This window comes from Mus caroli, unplaced genomic scaffold, assembly GCF_978045245.1.
Source record: "Mus caroli unplaced genomic scaffold, Mus_caroli_1 scaffold_13, whole genome shotgun sequence".
In the NCBI taxonomy this organism is placed as follows: domain Eukaryota; kingdom Metazoa; phylum Chordata; class Mammalia; order Rodentia; family Muridae; genus Mus; species Mus caroli.
The window spans coordinates 46,808,090-46,827,389 of NW_028227268.1; the positions used below are offsets into that span (position 1 = coordinate 46,808,090).

General features: G+C 49.8%; 1 protein-coding gene across 4 annotated transcripts in view; it reads left to right on the forward strand.

Moving 5' to 3' along the window:
• Rph3al (rabphilin 3A like (without C2 domains)) overlaps nt 1-19,300 on the forward strand; it is a 136,412-nt gene that overhangs the window by 101,771 nt on the left and 15,341 nt on the right. For all 4 annotated transcript variants that reach the window (XM_029484108.2, XM_021176264.2, XM_029484107.2 and 1 more), the window contains one exon: nt 11,863-12,037. In XM_029484108.2, the coding sequence (XP_029339968.1) occupies nt 11,863-12,037 (175 nt within the window). The remainder of the gene's footprint in view (nt 1-11,862; nt 12,038-19,300) is intronic.

A 19,300-nucleotide genomic window follows, 5' to 3' on the forward strand; every position in this document is an offset into this window, starting at 1 on the left:
CCAAGTCTGGAGGTGGGAGAGAAAACAACAGGGTGCTTGTGACATTGGCAAGCTCCCCTTGTTTATTATGGGTGGATAATTCCCAGCACCCACAACAACAGGATGGACAGCCAGGGCTACATATGAGGCCTTGTCTTTTTTTTTTTTTTTTGAGACAGGGTCTCACTGTATAGCTCTGGCTGACCTGGAACTCATTATGTAGACCAGGCTACTCTCAAACTCAGAAATCTGCCTGCCTCTGCCTCCCTAGTGCTGGGATTAAAGGCATATTCCCCATTGAGATAGTGTCTTTAAAAAAAAAAAAAAAGAAAAGAAAAATGAAAAAGAAAAGCAAGACAATTAAGTATGCAAAAATGGCAAACCCACAGGGTTTTAATTTTCTTAGTTGTTGCAGATAGATGATTGACTGACTCACTGATTGATACAAATTATATACGTATAACTTTTTGAATATTCAGAGCAATTTTGTTTTATCACTTACATTATAATAGAAAAATCCATCACCATGAGGAATGACGTTTTATTTGTAGCTGTTTAGTTTTCACTGATACAGCCTGGATCTTTGGATTCAAGTTTCCCCGTTGTTTTATAGCTACTGTTTAAACGTAATTTCTTTTATATTATTATATTTTGTAGCTCTGTTCATGTCTGCGATGTAAACTGAACCCTGCCTTTTTTTCTCTTTGAGCACTGAGTTTGCTGGCACCACAGTCCCCTCCCCCACCCTCTAGCTCTGGAGCCTTTTATTTGAATCCCTGGGCCAGCTGAGCTACCCCAGATTTGAGCTGTGTTTTTCTCTTGCTGATTGGTCCATGGCTTCTGCTCGGATGGAATCACAGCCCCACTGAGTGAAGAACAGAGAGGATGCCATACAGACCCTAAGAAGGGCAGATCCAACCTCTTCCACATGTGGTTCTGTGGTCCCAAATTCGGCCACCAGGCCACATGCCCGACTTTATACTCTTGCTCGGAGTGGGGGTGGGGGGAGAAGCCCTGAGCAAGATCCAACAAGATGGCTCAGCTGGCAAAGGTACTTGACACTACTCCCGATGATCTGAGTTCCATCCCTGGAACTCACATCATATAAAGAAAGAACTGACTCTTGCATTTGGGCCTCTGTCTTCCACACTCAAGCTGTGGCACACCCTGTGATACATAAAATAAATAATGAAGGTGTGGTTTTAATTTTTTAAAAGGAGATCCTGAGGGGCTAGAGAAATAGTTCCATGATTAAAAGCACTTTGAACCTGGTCTACAGAGTGAGTTCCAGGACAGCCAGGGCTACATAGAGAAACCCTGTCTCGAAAAACCAAAACCAAAACAAAACAAAAAAGCACTTTGTACTTTTACAGAGGACCTGAGTTCAGTTCCCAGCACCCACATCAGGCAAGTCACAGTCATCTCTAGGGGATCCAACACCCCTTTCTGGCCTCCAGGAGCACCTACACTCACATGCCCACATGCATGCATGTGCAGTCGGGCATGCACACATACAGAATATGTGAGTTAAAATACATCTTTAGCCAGGCGTGGTGGCGCACACCTTTAATCCCAGCACTTGGGAGGCAGAGGCAGGCGGATTTCTGAGTTCAATTAGAGACCAGCCTGGTCTACAGAGTGAGTTCCAGAACAGCCAGAGCTATACAGAGAAACCCTGTCTTGAAAAAAAAAATCTTTAAAAAAAACTGAGCAATTCTGTTAAAACCCACCCCACAGTGTCCCCTTAGGAAATCAGAGTCTCTGTCTGACTTGAACAAGCCTGAAGGCTCGTGGGACAGCAGGTAATTCAGCTGTTGGGACTGTGGGGTTGGGGGGGCCTGGCCTGATTTGAGTGACAGAGGATTTCTAGCAGAAGAGAACTGAAAACAGATGTGTCCTTCCCATCAGCCCACCCCCACATGGGCCGCCATGGTAGCCAGCTTCCCGTTACTATAACAAATAGGTGCTGTGATCACCCTGGGAGGAAGGAAGATTCGCAGTGGCTCGCCATTGTGATCTCAGGCTGTGATCAGACAGCCCTGTTGCCTTTATGCCTCTGAGCAGGAAGTGATAGAAAATGAGAGAGAAAGGGGCTGCAGACCCACTATCCGCTCACCCTACTGATCTGAAGACCACCTACTAGGCCCCACCTCTTAAAACTCCCCCCACTTCCTAATGGCACTGTGGGCTGGGAGACCAAGCCTTTTAGCTCGTGAGTCCTTGAAGGGCATCCAAATCCAGATGGCAGCAGGCCCAACTTGACACTCTTTTTTTCTCTTTTTTTTTTTTTTTTGCTTGTTTTGTTTGTGCTCTTGATACTCAGCAATTAGTTCTCATCCATGCTGATGCCCCAAGATTTTGCACGTGGAAGCAGGGACACAGGTGCATTGTAGAGCACGCTCAGTGTCTCCTCAGACTTGCGGCCTTTTCTGGACAGGTGCACACAGGAACGACATGGAACGCACCTTGTTGTTCTCCGTGTGTGCTCTGTGGTTCCATCTCTGTGGCAGGTTTCTCTGAGTGCCTGGGGTGCTTCCAGAAGCCCCATCCCCAGGTGAGCGGTCACGGTCACTTGTGAATGGTCATGGCATGTTCTGACATAACGCCCATGTTGATGGCAAGTACAACTTCTGGGTCACCTCGTTGGGAGAAGGGGCCGGGTTCACCATGAGCAGCTTTGCCTTTTTAAGGTTCGTTTCTCTCTATTTGTGTGCATCGTGTGTGCATCTGTGAGTTTATATATACCATGTGTGTGCAGGAGTCCCAGGAGGTTAATGGGTGTTGGATCCCTTGGAACTGGAGTTACAGGCAGTCTTGAGCCACCTGAGAACCAAAACTTGGTCCTCTGCAAGAGCGGTATCTGCTCTTAACTTCTGAGCCATCTCTTTAGCCCCTCCCTATGGCTTTTCATATTCAGTTTATCAGCACAGAAACCTGGCCAGAAGACACTACCCAGCAGCCTCAGGAATAGTGTGCCCTCTCCAGCTGTGGGATGCCCCGGGCCTTGCTCCTCCTCCCTCTAGCCTCTGCTTAGCTCACCGGCATCTCTGTGCTTCCTTCTATCAAAGTTCCTGGCTCCTGGTGGCTGGATGGGAACGGCAGTGTGCCAGGGGTTCACATCTTCTCCTATCTTGTTCTGCTTACAAAAAACCATTTCAATTACTGCATCCCTCCCCTCTCCTGCTCTATTAGCTTCTCTCCCTGAAGCCACATCCAGATTCCGTATTCTGGGCCAGACACTCCAGCTCCCCACATGTGACCTGCCATGCAGCCCAAGGATTGAATAACATCAACATTCAATTACAGGCCCGTTATGCTTTCGCTTTAATCAGAGGAATGCATGTGGTTTAGAAGAGAGAGAGAGAGAAAAAAAAATTCCAATTGTTTGGCCAAGTGTCAGCCAGTAGAGGAAGCCGCCCACCAGGCCTCCCTCACCTAGCCCGCGGTAGCTGGCTGGTGTTCACGTGCTGGGTCTTGTCATGTTCCTTGTGATTCATCAACACAAGATGCCCGATCTTGACTCACGCTGTGAGGGGTGAGGAGTCGCCTGGCTTCGACTGCTCTGTTTCCTCTCTCGCCTCCTAATTTTTGATCACTTTAATATTTTTAGCACTTTAATTACATTTGTAATTTTCTGTGATATTGCCTCCCCACCCCCACTTCCATATCTTGTATCCCCACCTTGGCCCTGGGAGCTTTGGCCGTGGATTCTCCCATCCCTCCCTCCCCATTGCTCACGTACCTGCTGTTAATCTTCCAAGCTCAATGACTTGTACCCAGGTCCTAATTTACAGAGGTGCCTGAGTGATGCCATGCAAAGATAGATTTATTCCTTACAGATTGTGAGGGATGGGGCCATCAGGCTGCCCAGGGGAGGTGCTGGCCACAGTGGTTTGGCTAGCTTGAGTATTCCCAGCAGACCTTAGGCCTTCACATGGGCTTCTTGTCTGGCACCTGGGTGGAAGACACTAAAGGAAGAGAAAACACGGGGTTGCTGCTCATGTAGTTCTCATCCTGAAGGTTTTGGGGGGTGGCTCCAGGTGGTTCCTGCTGTCTCAGAACTTCCACCCACCAGGAGACAGGCAGGTACAGAGGCGGTCATGGTGCGGCAAGGTTCTGCGTCTTGCAGTGGAAAGAGATGAGGCTTGCTTTCTCTGGAAAGTTCTAGATAGAAGTGATTTCCCGCTAGTGAAATAAGAGCTCACTGGGAAAAGGGAAGAGGAATGTCTACAGAGATTTGAAGGTAAAAAATAGAAGAGTTTAGGATGTGCAAAGTAGGGAAAACAGCTGTGTTTGGCTGCTAGGTATGGGGAGGGTGCAGGAGGCAGGGCTGGAAAGATTAGCTTGTCAGGTAGCTCCTGGGGAACCAGAGCTCACTCAATCACTTGCTTGCTCACTGTCTGTCTCTGTGTCTGTCTGTCTGTCTGTCTCTCCCTTTGTGTATATATGTATGTATGTACATGTGTGTATATGTGTGTATGTATGTATATATGTATATGCATGCATATGTATGTTCAAGTCAGATTAGGGCAAGCCAACTCTCCTCCACCATAGCAGGTAGACCTTTAAAGTGAACACAGCATAGAAAGGGCCATATTGTCACAGGTCATTTCCTGTTGCTTTCGAGGCTGAATCAGCCTGGAGCTTGTGCAGCAGGCAGAACATTCTCCTTGAAGGCCCATGCTTTGTTTGCTGTGCTTTATCTGTTCATTCTGTTGACCACTCACATAGTGGATTTCTCATTAGGTTTGGGGATGGCTCAGGCACAGCCTTGCCCTTGAAGAGCTCAGCGGCCCAGTCAAAGAATAGACAAAGCTGCACATGAAGGCACATACCTTTAATCGGCACACTCAGGAGGCTGAGGCAGGCAGATCTCGGAGTTTGAGGCCAGCCTGGTCTCGATAGCAAGTTCCTGGCCAGAGAGCTACACAGTGAGACCTATCTATTCCTTTGTCTCAAAGGAATAGAGACAAAGACAGAGACAGACACACAGGGCATCAGGGGTCGGGGGCCGGGGGCAGACAGGCAAACAATAGACAAGTGTGAACTCCAGCCTAGTGATGACCTGTCCCAGTGGTATCCTACTGCCTTGGAAGCAGAGCAAAGGGGCCTTGATTCTGCAAGATCTGGCATGAATGACTTCCCAGGGGAATGTGGATGCCTTATGGGAGGGAGACCTGGTTGCAGGTACTACAACTGTTAGGAACAGCATATGCAAAGGCCAGATGGCCATCCCCTTTATTTGTGGTGAGGCGCAGAGAGTATGGGCAAGCCAGTGAAGTCAGTGAGACACAACAGGAACACCGAGATATGTAACCCAGGTCATACCAGTGAAGGGCTAAGCAATGGGCAGCCCGGAGTTCTCAGCCTCCCTTCTTCCATCCTTGCCAACAGTCACTTCCCTAGACTGTCCCCTTCCTTCCACCAGAGCCTGGGCAATTACCACCTGCTCCTGCCACTGCTGTTTAGGAAATGCTGTGATTAGCGATTGTTATTGTGGTAATTAAAATTCCCTGGGAACATCTTGGCTAATATCCATCAATATCTGCAGTCAGGTTGGCTGTGAGCTGAAACAGTAACGAAAACCTAGAAACCCAGCACAAAGCAGTGGTACCAGGGAGCATTAAATGCAGCCAGACTCCCCCCCCCCCCCCCACACACACACCCAACACACACACATGAGCACCATGGCAGCAGCGTGGGTCTTTTCTCATTAAATGGCATATTCAAGGCTGGCTGCTTTGCTGGCCTTATCATGGCAAACCACACATGGAGAACAGAGTGCAGCTGTACAGCACTCTCAGCTTCCCAAGAGGGGTGAGGGTTAGACTTCGAGAAGGGCTTGTCCTGCCCCTATCCTTGGGGAGGGGCCAAGTGGCGGTGCAGTGAGTGATGGGCATGGGCAGAAGTCACATGATTGGAAGCCATTGTTGGGCAGGTTGTAGAGTCAGGCTGCACCAAGGCAAGAGAAGGACAGGATGTGCATGGTGAGGCACGGATGCAACCTCACCACTCACCTCGCCAGGCCTGCTCAGCCGTGTGGAAGGTGATTCTCAAAACCCTGACAATGTGTTTGGTGGACATGTGTGCAGGCACACCTCCTGTGCTGAGTAACAAACCTGTGTGGACCCTCTGGGGAGGGGAGCTCAGGAATTGCCTCTCCCCACACTAGTCCAGTATCCCAACCATTCTGAGTGGCAGGATAAGCCATGGGACCATCCACCTGGATGACAGAATCTCTCAGGAATGACGTCCCATTGGCTGGCCTAGAGGGTTGTGCGTGTGGGCATAGATGCTGGGAAAAAGTTGATATAAGGTTTATACAGAGTTTGGGGGGAGTTGAATAACCCCCCCCCCAAAGACCCCTGACACCCGCTACTCAGCTCTGTACTTTGGATCCTGTGTCCTTCATCACGTCTTCACAAAGCGCTCTGCTGATGAGAGTATGTCGGCAGGGAGGTGGAGTGGAGATTCAGAATTGTGGTGGATGGTACGGCCGAAGCATGGGTTCTGGTGGCTGTACTGTGCCAGGGAAGAGAAAGGGAAGGAGCGGGCACCGTCAGGGAGATGCCTGGGGGCTTGATCTCCATCAGCACACTTGCTTGACACTTTCCCTAATCGCTCTTTGAATTTGAAATAACAAGCCCATTTGCCCAACGAGGACAATAAGAAACTACCAGGCCACTTCCTAGTCTGGGAACATGGCACAATGACAGAGCACTTATCCAGCATACCAGACCACTTCCTCAGGAAGGTGACTGGCCCTGTAGGTTAGGATATGTTCCAGAAAAGTACTCACACCACCAATTTCCTTGTTTAACTGAGTAGCAGCTATTCAGTATTAATGTGTGTTAGGAGCTTGAAGGACCAGTGGTGAGCAGATGGCCATGGCTCTCCTTCCTGGATGATAGAACCTGGTGGGGGGGGAGACAGTTGCAAATTAAGGACCAGCCAAGGGGTACAGGCAACCCAAGTGTCTATGGACAGATGAGCATTCGCTATACAGAATGCTGTGGGATACAGACACACAGTGGGACCATCACAATCCTCAAATGGAATGCTGCAGCGTGCACAGGCTAGCTAGCTTCTAGATGCTTCCACTAACAGGAGGTAGCTGAAAGAAGCAGACTCCGGGAGAGGAAGTAAAGGCTGGCTGCCAGGGGCTCGAAGGCAAAGAGAGGGACAGCAGGGTGCCTCTGTTGTCCAACCTGCAGCACCTACATTTAGTGACCTCAGGACATGGCAAGTGTACAGACTCAGGGTACCTGACCCAAAGTCCTTGCCCTGAATGTTTCTGTGCACATGACAGGTGTTCTCCTTCCCGGGGCATCTCATCCGAATGTGTGTGCGTGCCTTAGATCTTGGAACATGATCTGAGGCTGTAGCCAACCAGTATCTGATGAGTGTATTGTGAAGAGACCTAGCCCTGCTCCCAGGAGTAAGACAGTGGGAACAGTCTCGGTACCCTCAGCAGGGGCTGGGTTCATCAGGCTAAACCTGAACACGGCCCACCGGCTTCTGGAGGAGGCAGACAGATGCTGTAGTGTTGGTGGGGACCATTTCTTTATTAACACAGAGTAATTGTTATGACACATGGTGGGGAAGGGACCAGCCTGGATACCCGAGACAGTCTGAAAAACAATACAATGTTGTGTTGACTTTAGGCGAGTAGCTGAACTTGTTGAAGCCTCGATTTTCCTATGTGGAAAATGGGGATTGATAACAAGCTTCCTCAAGGAACTGTTGGGCCATATGACCTGGGAGGGGGAAGACTTTCCATTCTTGCGTGTTGTGGATTAGACCAGTGTGTACATTACTGTTTTCTGTTATAAAATGCAGAGATTTCTTTGGCTCCCTTCTAGGAATTGGGAATTCCTAGAGCTACAGTGCCTGTGTCTGGTGAGGGCCTCCATGCTGTGCCATGGGGCAAGGTTTGTTTTTACATTTTTGTTTCTCTATTTTGTGTGCAGGATGCACAGAGAGGAAAGAGGGCCGCTTGTGTGAGTTGGTTCTCTCCTTCCATTGTGGGACAGGTTACAGGTGGTTGTGAGCCACCATGGGAATTGAACTGGAGTCTTCTGCCAGAGTAGGAAGTGCTCCCAACTGCTGAGCCATCTCGCCAGCCCCTGAGTTCTAAAATGGGGTGTGTGTGAACTCAGGTGCCACAGGGCATGTGGGGAAGTCAGCAGACAACCTTGTGGAGTCAGTTCTCTTCTTCTATCTCCTATGGGTTCCATGGATTGAACTCAGGTTCCAGCAAGGGTCTGTCTTTACCTCCTGAGCCATCTTACTAGACCAATACCAGACCCCTTTTTCTAGGGATGGGACCCAGAGCCTGGCAGATGCTTAGGGAAGCACTCTGCTGATGAGAAATAGCTTCAGCCCTCTTTTTGGTTTTTGTTGTTGTTGTTATTGCTGCTGTTGCTGCTGCTGTTTTGTTTGAAACAAAGTCTCACTAAGTTACCCAGGCTAGCCTTGAACTCACTCTAGCTTAGACAGGCCTTGACCTAGAGATCTTCCTGCCTCAGGCTCCTGAGTTACTAGGATCACAGGCCTGTGATCAGACTCAGCTGCCTCCTTTTATAAAGCCACCAATGCCACCATGGAGGACATACCCTTAGGACCTCATCTGATCCTAATTGTTTCCCAAAGACCCCTCCACCAAATGCCAGCCACAGAGATCAAATCTTTCTTCTAAAGGAATTCAAACCACAGTGGTTTCCAGTCTAGAAAAATCAAAATTCAGGTGTTCTCATGGGGCTCCATAGAACATCCCTCCCTGTCTCTGTGCTGTGTAAGAGACTGAGCTAGTGTTATACCCAGTTCTTGCCCAGCATACTTAAGGCCTTGGGTTACAGCTCCAGGCACCACCTAGGAAACAAAACCACAGCAGAGCCATCCAAAGCCAGGCCTTTCTGCCCTATAGTGGTGGTGGTGGTAGGCAGTAGTTGAGTGATGCACACAAGGCTTATGCTGTGGAATCAGAAGTCCTATGGCCCACTCTCCAGAGCATAAGGAGACCCCTTGTCTACCTGGAGAACTAACTGTACTTCCTTCAGCAAGAACAGGATGTGGTCAGCCTATTATTGGAGTTGAATTTCTGCAGCAGACGCCAGGGTGGGAAGGGAAGAGGGTGGGTGGGTGAAGTGGGATGGGGAGTGAGGGAGTACAGGGTAAGAATGGGGTAGGGTAGCCGGGCATGGTGGCTCACACCTTTAATCCCAGCACTTGGGAGGCAGAGGCAGGTGGATTTCTGAGTTCGAGGCCAGCCTGGTCTACAGAGTGAGTTCCAGGACAGCCAGGGCTACACAGAGAAACCCTGTCTCAAAAAACCAACCCCCCCAAAAAGGGGGGGTAAGGTGCAGGGTAAAGATGGGATTAGGATACAGTGTGTGTGTGTGTGTGCGTGCGCGCACCTGTGTATGTATGTGTGTGTGATGTGCACACATGCCCATTCATGTGCAGAGAGGGGTGGCCAGGCAGATTCTAAGTAGGTAACATGGTGTGGGTTTTGCCCTACTGGAGAATTCTGTGCACATTTGTACTTAAAAGTTCAGAGAAGTCCTACCATGACACCTTAGTTCATCTTAGGGCTTCCCAGATGTACATGATCTGGGATGGCGTGCTTGCTCTCTGCCTCTCTCCCTTTCCTCCTTCCCTGTCTTCATGGTCAGCTGACACTGGGATTTGGGTTCTTCATTGTAAATAGGATATTTGGCCCATAGATGATAGCTCTATTTATGCTTGTCACATAGGGTTACAGTAGTGATTGCAGCCATGGCACATATGGATGGCTGTCTTGTACCTAGTACAATGCAAGGCTTTGAGGTTTTAAGTCCACTCATGGGTCTGATCCTCCTGGCCACTCTGTGAAACAGCACCATCCCAGACATACCTGGTGGTGGGGAAACTGAAGGTCCAGGAGACCTGTGTGTCCACATCACACAACACCTGCGCAATGGCCCCAGGATTGACTCTGAATGTCTGTGTGGCACCTACCAAGACTGAATTATCTCTCAGAAGGTGACCCCAGCCCTCCCTCACTCCCCCATCTCCTTACTCAATACCCTGAGCACATTCCCTTCCTAGGAAAAAAGATTATACAGCCCTTGGCTGTTTCTGAAGTAGGCATTAAGGGTTTGGGGGTCTTATCTCAGCTACTGCTCTGAATTCTAATCTGAGGCTCTCGGAGATTCCAGTGTTTTCCACGTCTGCATAGAAACCCTCCAGGGAAAGCTCCTAGATCTTGTGATATGGCCTAGTCTGGCTGTTCCTTAAGCCCCCTGCCACCCTTCCAGATACTATGATATGGCCTAGTCTAGCAGTTCCTTAAGCCCCTCTCACCCTTCCCAGAGCTCGAGGGGAAGGCCCCTACTGCATGCTGGACCCGGCGCTGGGCACTCCCAGCCCACGGAAATGATTTTGTTTCAACCAATGAAACAAGCAAAGCTCAGAGAGGCTTATGTTCACCCAGCACTCCACAGCCAGTGCACATGGAAGCCGCAGTTGGTTCTGCCTTGATCAAACAGCAACTTGATTCATTTGATTCTTCTGCCCTTGATTCTTCCAATGGGGAGCAAGAAGAGAGAGCCAGGGTGGCCATCCTGGAAATGACAGGGCGCAGAGGGATTCCCAGAGGGTTCCTGGCTGTCATTCCTATCCTGGACAAGAGTGGGTATCCTCAACTTCTAGGGATCCACCCAGCTTTCTGGGGGTACCCTTCTCAACCAACCCCAGGGTGATCTTGTCACGTCTTCCTATATCAAATCTTCAAGGGGAAGAGATAGGACCCAGCCAGTGTCATCTGCTCTTCTCCTGCACCAGCTCTGAGAGGCCATGACGACTGTGTGGAATAGAGGGCTCTCGTGGGAAGACCAGGGCCTCAAAAGCACAAAACTGAGGCAGAGAAGAAGGAAGAGACACTGGTTGTACTCTGGAGGCAACCACACCAAGCCCGAGGCACTGTAGTATTACTGGGCCTCTCTGCTGAGGGACAGTGATAGGAGCCAGAGGGACGATGGCTTAAAATAGTGAGGGACCAAGAACATTCTCCTTGAGAAACTGGGACCTGGGCATAGGATCATGGGAGGCTCCAGGACTGGCAGGCCCTGGATGAGCTGCTCACAGCTGCTTGAGACTGGATAGGTCTGTCCTGTTCAGCCTCAACCTCCATAGACAGAGAAGATGCAGGTGAGGCAGCTGGCAAAGAGATCCCAGCCCAGGTGAATGGGAATGGTCAGCTGCTGAGCATCTGTGTGCTGGAGGTGGGAAAGGGTCAGGCTGGGCAGGAGGTAGCTAGGCAGACTCTTGGATTCTGGTGGGTGATGGGCCAGACACAGGAGTGATAGATGGACGGGTGGGTGGATGATGTTCATAACATTCCCTACAGGCTCTAAGGTGCTACCCTGCTGTGATCACACTGTGCAGAGAGAAGCAAGAGAAGGTGATAAAATAGATGTGGAGGTGAGCTAGGCTTGGCAATACACACACAGGTCTTATAGAACTTGTGAAGTGAAAGCAAGAGAATACCTCGGACGGACGGATGGATGCATGAATGGATGGATGGGTGGATGAATGATGGGTGGATGGGTGGATAGATGATGGGTGGATGGATAGATGGGTGGGTGGGTGGATGGATGGATATATGGATGGATGCAGAGTTCACAGGACTTACTGCAATGTGTCCATTCTCGATCAACTCTAGCCCATTGACTGACTAAGGAGAATTCTCATTTGTACTCTGTCCCACATCTCACTTTCCTGTCCCCATCACATCACTGATAAGCAGGAAATGAGGAACGGTAGGCCTGCATGGAGAGAACCACACAGGGAAGGGGGGCGGTGCAACTTCCTGTACTCTAAGCACATGTCTCTCCTTCACAGGTCTGGAAGAGGTCAGGGGCCTGGTTCTACAAAGGGCTCCCCAAGTACATCTTGCCCCTGAAGACCCCTGGCCGGGCTGATGATCCCCACTTCCGACCTCTGCCTGTGGAGCCCACCGAAACACAGCCTCCGAGTGCTGAAACCAGCCGTGTCTACACATGGGCCCGAGGGAGAGGTAAGAACCCTGTGCCCTCCATGGGACTCCTGTAGTCCTCAGCCCCAACGTGTTCCCGAGCAGAGAGCATCTCTGACCTCAAACACAAAGTGATGGCTCACTCTACAGAGACACAGCCACAGGGCCCTTTGGGAACAGCTTGCCCAGCAGGACAGTAACTGGGGGTGGGGAGGCAGGAGCAGCACCGTGGCTCTGTGTGGATAGGATGCCTTTTGTCTGCTTGTAGTGCTGAGGATGGAACTTGGGTCCTTGCGCTAGGCAAGCATCTTCCAGTGAGCTGTCCCCAACCCTCGGTCAGTTGGCAAGGGTTTTCAGATCATCTCTCTCATGCAGGCCCGAGGCACATCTTTACCCCACCTGTTTCATTTCTCAGGAATGGGAGATCCTGGGTCCTAATGAACAGGGTGACTTGGTATCTGTAGTGACTATCCAGAGATGGGTGTGTGCCCCTCTCTGACTGGCAGCCACGGCCTGTGCCACTGCGATAGAGGCTCTGTGTAGCTCTGTGCTGCTCCTGTTTCTGGTTTTCATTGCAAATTTCCTGGTCTCACACAAGCAGCAGGGGGTTCTGAGTGGATGGATATTCAATAGCAGCATCTTAAAGCCACATAGCCTGAGGCCCAGGGTGCAAGCCAGAGCTGGGCTCCAGACCGGGCCCTTCCCCTTGGGTCTGGCTTCTTCTGCCCTGTAGGGGCCACACTTCACAGGGCCAGAAGGGTGAGGGGACACCTGCTGGTGGCTTGTCGCAGAAGAGGTAGCTCAAGATCACAGGCCTGGCAGCAGCTTTGGAAGGGCTTCGGGAGGTGACCCGACTCTCTTCATGTCGTGTGCTGTTTTTTTTCCTTATCAAAAGGGTAACACATGTTTGTGATAGAAAATTAAAGGTCACCAAACAGCAGGTCCCAGGAGATGAGACCCCTGTGAGTCACCCTTGCAAACAGCCATGTTAGGTACTGGCTGTCCCTTCTCAGGTAATTTTCGTCCTCGTGTCACTTGGCGCTTTCACAGCTGTCCCTCCTTGCAGCTGTGCCTCCCTCCATCCTGATGCCTGCAGCTCTTCCTGGCATGACTCAGACCCATGTCTAGCTTTCCCTGACATCACAAACAAGTGTGGGGGGTGCAGGGCTGAATGCAGGTGGACCTGGCCTGTGGAGTCCTTATAGGTAGGGGGTCCGAGGGGAACAGCCCAGTTGGGACACTGCCTCACAGGGAGGTCATAGCCACTGAGCCTGACCATCTTCCATCCTGTCCCTGTCTCTGGGGACATCCTTATCCCACAGTCTAAAGAAAGTCTGAGGTCTGTGAACAGACGCTAATGGACCAGCAGGTTCAGATGGTTGCTATGGGTGCCTATGAAAAGGCCCGAGGGACCCAAGTGCCCATTGTCCTCACTACCCACCTGCTCCCAATCAGCACACACACACACACACACACACACATTGCTCATAAACATCCACAGGCACACACATGCCTACATGCGTGTAGATTGGCACATATGTTCACACACACACTCACTAGCAGACCTGTACCCTGGGCACACAGTACTCCTGGCACATCCTCAGCTGTGGAGACGCACAGGGGAGGAGGCCAGTGTCCCCACACACTTGGAATTGGCAGGCAGCCTAGAAGCTCTTCCTCTGAGATAACGAGGTGCAGAGCCTTTAGGCTGCTACATCAGGCCTGTTGGAGGCCTATGGTTCCTGAGTGACTTGATGCAGGGAGGGACAGCTGCTAGTGATCGCATCTATGCCCGCACTGAGAGAGGCCACTGGGGTATGTGGTGCCAGGGTGGACAGAGCTAAGCTCCGAAGATGAGCTAAGTGGCTGCAACAAAGGAGGAGAGCCCAAGAAAGAAGGACAATGGAGAGTAGAGTCATGTCAGTGCAGAAACCACAGGGCAGGGCTGCAAAGAACCTGATAGCATGTGTTCTTCAGCCGCCATGGCCTGTTGCTGGGCAGCTTCTGGGCCCTCTCAAGTCAGTCTCTGCTTTCCAGCTGAGGGCAGTCTCCTGGCTGCCTCAGGTCTGACCATGTCCTCACAGGGCACAGCTCTGGCTACTTTACCTGTGTGAGGCTAGACCAGCTCATGTGTGGGAACCATCCTTACCTAGTCTTGAGCTATGGCCAGTGATAAGGGACTTTCCAATCCCTCCCTACATGGTAGCTCATGTAGCCTCAAGGTCCATGGTAGCCTGTGGTCAGGGCTCTATCACACCTGCCTCAGGGAATCCTGGGAGCTGGCAGAGGCTGCTGATCTGGCCCCTGTGTAGCTGTTGACTCAGTAGGCAGCTGTGAGAGTATACTGAGGCCTGTCTCCATGTCCAGTCCTCTGATGACTGGATCCCCTTGGCACTTTCCAGCCCTGAAAGTAACTTCCCCTCCCCCACCCTCACCCACTGCCATCAAGTGCCCAGGGGCTCAGCAGCTAGCTATGCTCACGGCTGTGGCGGTGACCCAGGACAAGCTAGAGCATGTAGCTGTCCAGCACACAGTTGGGCTCACTGAGCTCAGGGGTCAGAGTAGCCATCATGAGGGTACCATTCCTACAGTGTCCTGTGGCAGGGCCGCATCTGTCCTCAGCAGGCCAGTACCTTAGCACATAGCACTCTGAGTAGCACAGAGGAGATGCTCCACAGATATTTGAGCAAGTGAGTGAGCCATGCCTGATTCTGAGACTACAAAAGAGGCTGGCAGGAGCTTGGGGTGGGGTCATCACATCACAGTGCCTCTGGTTCATGAGATGCTAGATGGACCCAAGAGATGTTGGGTGGCTGATAAAACCAACTACCCTCACAAGGAAGCTCTCTTCCTGGCCCCGGGGCTTCAGGAACTCCAGGTCACTGTCCCCTCCTGCCCACAGTTCTTCCCACAGGCATGGAGCTGAGGCTAGCACCATGTCACCCATGTGACCCTCTTCCCTACCCTTATTCCATCCCCACACCCCAAGCCTTGGGCTCTAGCACTTAGTCCTCCCTCATTTCCTTTCTTGTGGCCTGTTGGAAATGTAGGGGTAAGCAATAGATTATATATATAATGATTCTGTTTCAATTTGTGCGCGGGTCTATGTGTATGTTCTTTGTGTGTGTAGGCACACACATGCCAGGAAGGCTAGAGGTCTACTTTGCGGTGGGTTCTCTCCTCCCACATTTATGTGAGAGGTTGAACTCAAGTCACCAGGCCTGTGAAGCAAGGCACTGAGATACCTCACTGGCCCCAAGCTATGAACTTTTCAATATACACAGGGATCTAGGAGTTAATTGATGTTTGCAAGATAGGCGCCTTCCCATCTTCCTCCATGTTTCTCTTTATTAATTTTTAATAATATAAGAACACAAGTTAAATAATTCAGTGAGGAATGAAAACCAGTAACCTCTTCGATTTGTCCTTACACCATAGCCCTTGACCAAATGCCCACTGAAGTTAGGCATTTAAATTTGCTTTGCAACAAATATAAACAGGCTCTTGCCTGTGGACCTGCCATTTTTTGCAATTTTGTTTGTTTGTTTGGAGACAGTCCTACTATGTGGCCCTGCTTGGCCTGGAACTCTTTGTGTAGACCAGGCTAGCCTAGAAATCACAGAGGTTCGACTGCCTCTGTCTCAGATGACAGGGGCAGCCACACAGGGGCCAGATGTGCCAGGCCCTGTTGGAAAAATGCTGTAGGGTCCTTCCAGGCCATTGGATCTAGATTGTGTTTCACTTCAGTGGATGAATAAAATCCCCTGAACATTATTGGATCATGTTTTCGTTGCTCTTTATCAACAGACTTTAGTGTTGTTTCTGGATTTTGCCTAGAAATAAATATTCTTTAGACCTGTAATCTGCAAACTGAAGCTCCTATGTCTGGGGGTCAGGCCATGTAATGACCTAGTCACACCTAGTCATTTCCACTGTGGGCACTCTGGCCAGACTCTTTGCTGCCTGTGATGCTGTTGACGGTTATAACCATGGCCAGTCTCCAGGGAGGAAAAAGTCATTTTACTGTTTCTATGCCCACGTCTGAGTATGTCTTCCTATGTCTATTATTTATTGATTTTAATTCAGATGTCCTGTTTTCCACATTGTTTGTTGAAATGCTTTCATTATGCCACAGATGCCTCTGGCCCAGGAGCTGCTAGGCAGGGGTTCTCAACCTGTGGGTTACTACCCGGGGGTGGGGGGGAGGTCACCTAAGACCATTGGAAAACACAGATACATACATTATGATTTATAACAGTTGCAAAAACATAGTTATGAAGCAGCAAAAAAAATGTTGGGGGTCACTACAGCATAAGGAACCATACGTATTAAAGAGTTTGCCGAATCAGGGAGGTTGTATCAGAGGGCCCTAGCACTTGGGAGGTAGAGGCAGGAGGCTTCTGAATTTCAAGGCTGGTCTCAGTTTTGTATGAACTTCTAGTGAGCTCCAGACTAGCCTGAGCTACAGAGTAAGCCCCTGTCTCAGAACAGTAACAAAAGAAAACCATAATAACAGAAAGCCCTGAAGCCATGTCCTGAAAACTGAAAGCAACAATCTCCTTAGTCCAATGATAGTTGGTAGTTGAGCTTGGTTCAGTTACATTGTGTCCTGCTGGTGCTGAGGATAGCCCAGGCCCTTGAGTGAGCTAGGCACACCCTCTACCACTCACTGTGCACCAGCCATTATTAGACCTTTTCCTTTCAGATTTATTCTATGTGTCTGAGTGGTTTGCCTACATGTATATCTGTGCACCGTGAGTGTGCCTGATGCCCACAGAGGTAAGAGCGGGTGTTAGATCCCAAGTACCTGGAGTTACAGACAGTTGTGAGCCATCATGCAGGTGCTGGGAACTGAATCCAAGTCCTCTGCGTGAGCAGCCAGTGCTCTTAACCATCTCTCTGACCCCCTTATTAGTTTTTAATTGGCACAGAAAAAGCAAGACATAAAGAGCCATTTCTGAATATCAGAAAAGAACAAAAGGAATCGATCCTCTTTGCAGTTGGTGTGTACACCAAGAATTCAACCACGAGGCACTGGAATTTATAGAGAAATTTAGAAACTGACAAGATTTCAGATAAAGTAATTTAGCTGGGCAGTGGTGACACACACCTTTAGTCCCAATACTCAGGAGGCAGAGACAGTCAGATCTCTTAAGTTTGAGGCCAGCCTGACCTGCAAGTCCCCGGACAGCCAGAGCTACACAGAGAAACCCTGTCTTGAAAAACCAAAAAGAAAAATCAATTAAAAAAAATCAATAGCTTTAATCCGTACTGACTAATTGAAGGTGGAAGTGAGAAGACCTATTTGTGATGGCAATAAAAAAGTATTTCATGCCTGGAAGGAAACTTTAAATGGAAATTATAGGGAGCAGCACGAAGAGAATTAAAGTCTCATTGTATTAGTATGCTTGAGCTGCCATGGCAAAACACCCGGACCGCGTGGCCTGTGCTTCAGAGACTGATTTATCCCAGGTCTGGCTGGTAGAGCAAGATCAAGGTGCTGGCAAGCCGCGTCTGGTGAGGGTTTCCCTCTGTGGTGCAGTGGGCGGCCCCCCAGGACTATACTCATCTGTTAACCAAGGCTTCATGTAATTCTTCCAAATACCTGGAGTTTAGGACACCAACATGAATTAAGGTTGGGGACACAAACTTTCAACCCACAACACTTTACCAAGGAATAAACAAGTCCTGGGCAGAAAAGTAGGTAGAACCTTCAGGCCTACCTGGATTGCGGTGGTGCTGCCTTTAATGCCAGCATTTGGGAGGCCTCTGTGAGTTCAAGGCCAGCCTGGTCTATATAGCAAGTTCCAAACCAGCTAGGGATACACTGTCTCAAAAAGGAAAAAAAAATCTTAATACTTCCATTTTTGTAGTTATATATTAATATCTGTCTGATTCCCTTTTTTGTGTGTGGAGTCCGAGAGACAGATGAATGAATGAATGAATATGTGTGTGTGTGTACTATGACGTGGGTAGGCCTGGAAAACTTCATATTAAGCAAAGGAAGCCAGAGTCAAAAGCTACATATTGTATGATCCCTTTCATAAAAAAAATATCTAGCTAGGCAGGCCCATAGACAGATGCATGTGCCGGGGTGGGGAGCATGGGGGAGGGGAGGAACTGCCAGCGAGGACAGTGTACGAAAATGTTCTGAAATTGAATAGTGGTGGCAGTTGCCCAGTGTGATGACTGTAGTAAAAAGCACTGTCTTGTATTCCCCCTAAAGAGTGAATTTCATAGGATATGAGTTATGTGTCTCAGTTTTAAGGCTTGTGAGGAGCTTAGAGAGGCTATTACGGGATCCTCAAGTCGATGACTGGATGGAAATTGAAGCACAGTTGTCCCAAGAACTTATGGTAGCTGAACATAGGGATTTGTCAACTCAGTGGGAGAAGGCATGTTGATTTAATAACCAGAGCCAGTGTGGTTCTGCTTCCGTGTGAGTCCAGAAACACATTATAGCCCGAAATGCTGAGCGAAACAAGGAGCAGGGTGGTGTGGCCTGTGCCTTTAACTCCTGGGTACTCAGAAGGCTGGGCCGAGAGGATCATTTGAGCATAGAGTTCAAGGCCAGTCTGAGCACCACAGTGAAATCAAACCAGTCAGTCCGTCGTTGGAAATATTAAAGATGGAGGAGGTGTGGCCCTGCCCTCTGGATTCCTAAGGAGAACTGTGGGATAGGTAGGCTCACCGCCTCAGCTTGCTCCATTCTTGCTCCTCTGGGTCTGAGGTACTTATTTATGGCAAGGATGCCAGTTAGTGACCCCAGGTAGGCCCATCCACAGTGAGACTCTGGCTCTCATACCAGGAGGAGGCTTCAAGGAAGCCTCAGGGTCAGGTAAGGCCAGCCTTGTGTGCCACCTGGTTTCAAGTGGCACACCAATACTGAGGGCTCGTGGCTCACTGACCCCTTATCAGGGCCTACCCTTCTCCCCCACCTACAGTGTATACATACCTCCACCTCTTCATCCCCTTAGAGATGGCAGACATCAGAAAGGCCAGGGCTTGGTGCAGCTGCAGCTGCCTCAAGCTCTCTGAAGCTCAGAGGCTAATATGTCCCCTCTCTAGAAAGCCTAGGTCACAGCCTGTCCCTCCAGTCTTCTGCCACTTCCTTCTTCCTGCCCTGGTCCTCCTAAGCTGGGTATTTCTTCGTAGATGATACCTTCAAGATCTTAGATACACTAGTTACCTTCAGGATCTGCCCCAGAAAGTACTTCAGGGTTTTGGATTTGTTACATTTGGGTAACTGCAAGAAAAAAAAAAAAAAATTGGGATTTCGATACCACTTCACCGGCTACTAGGTTT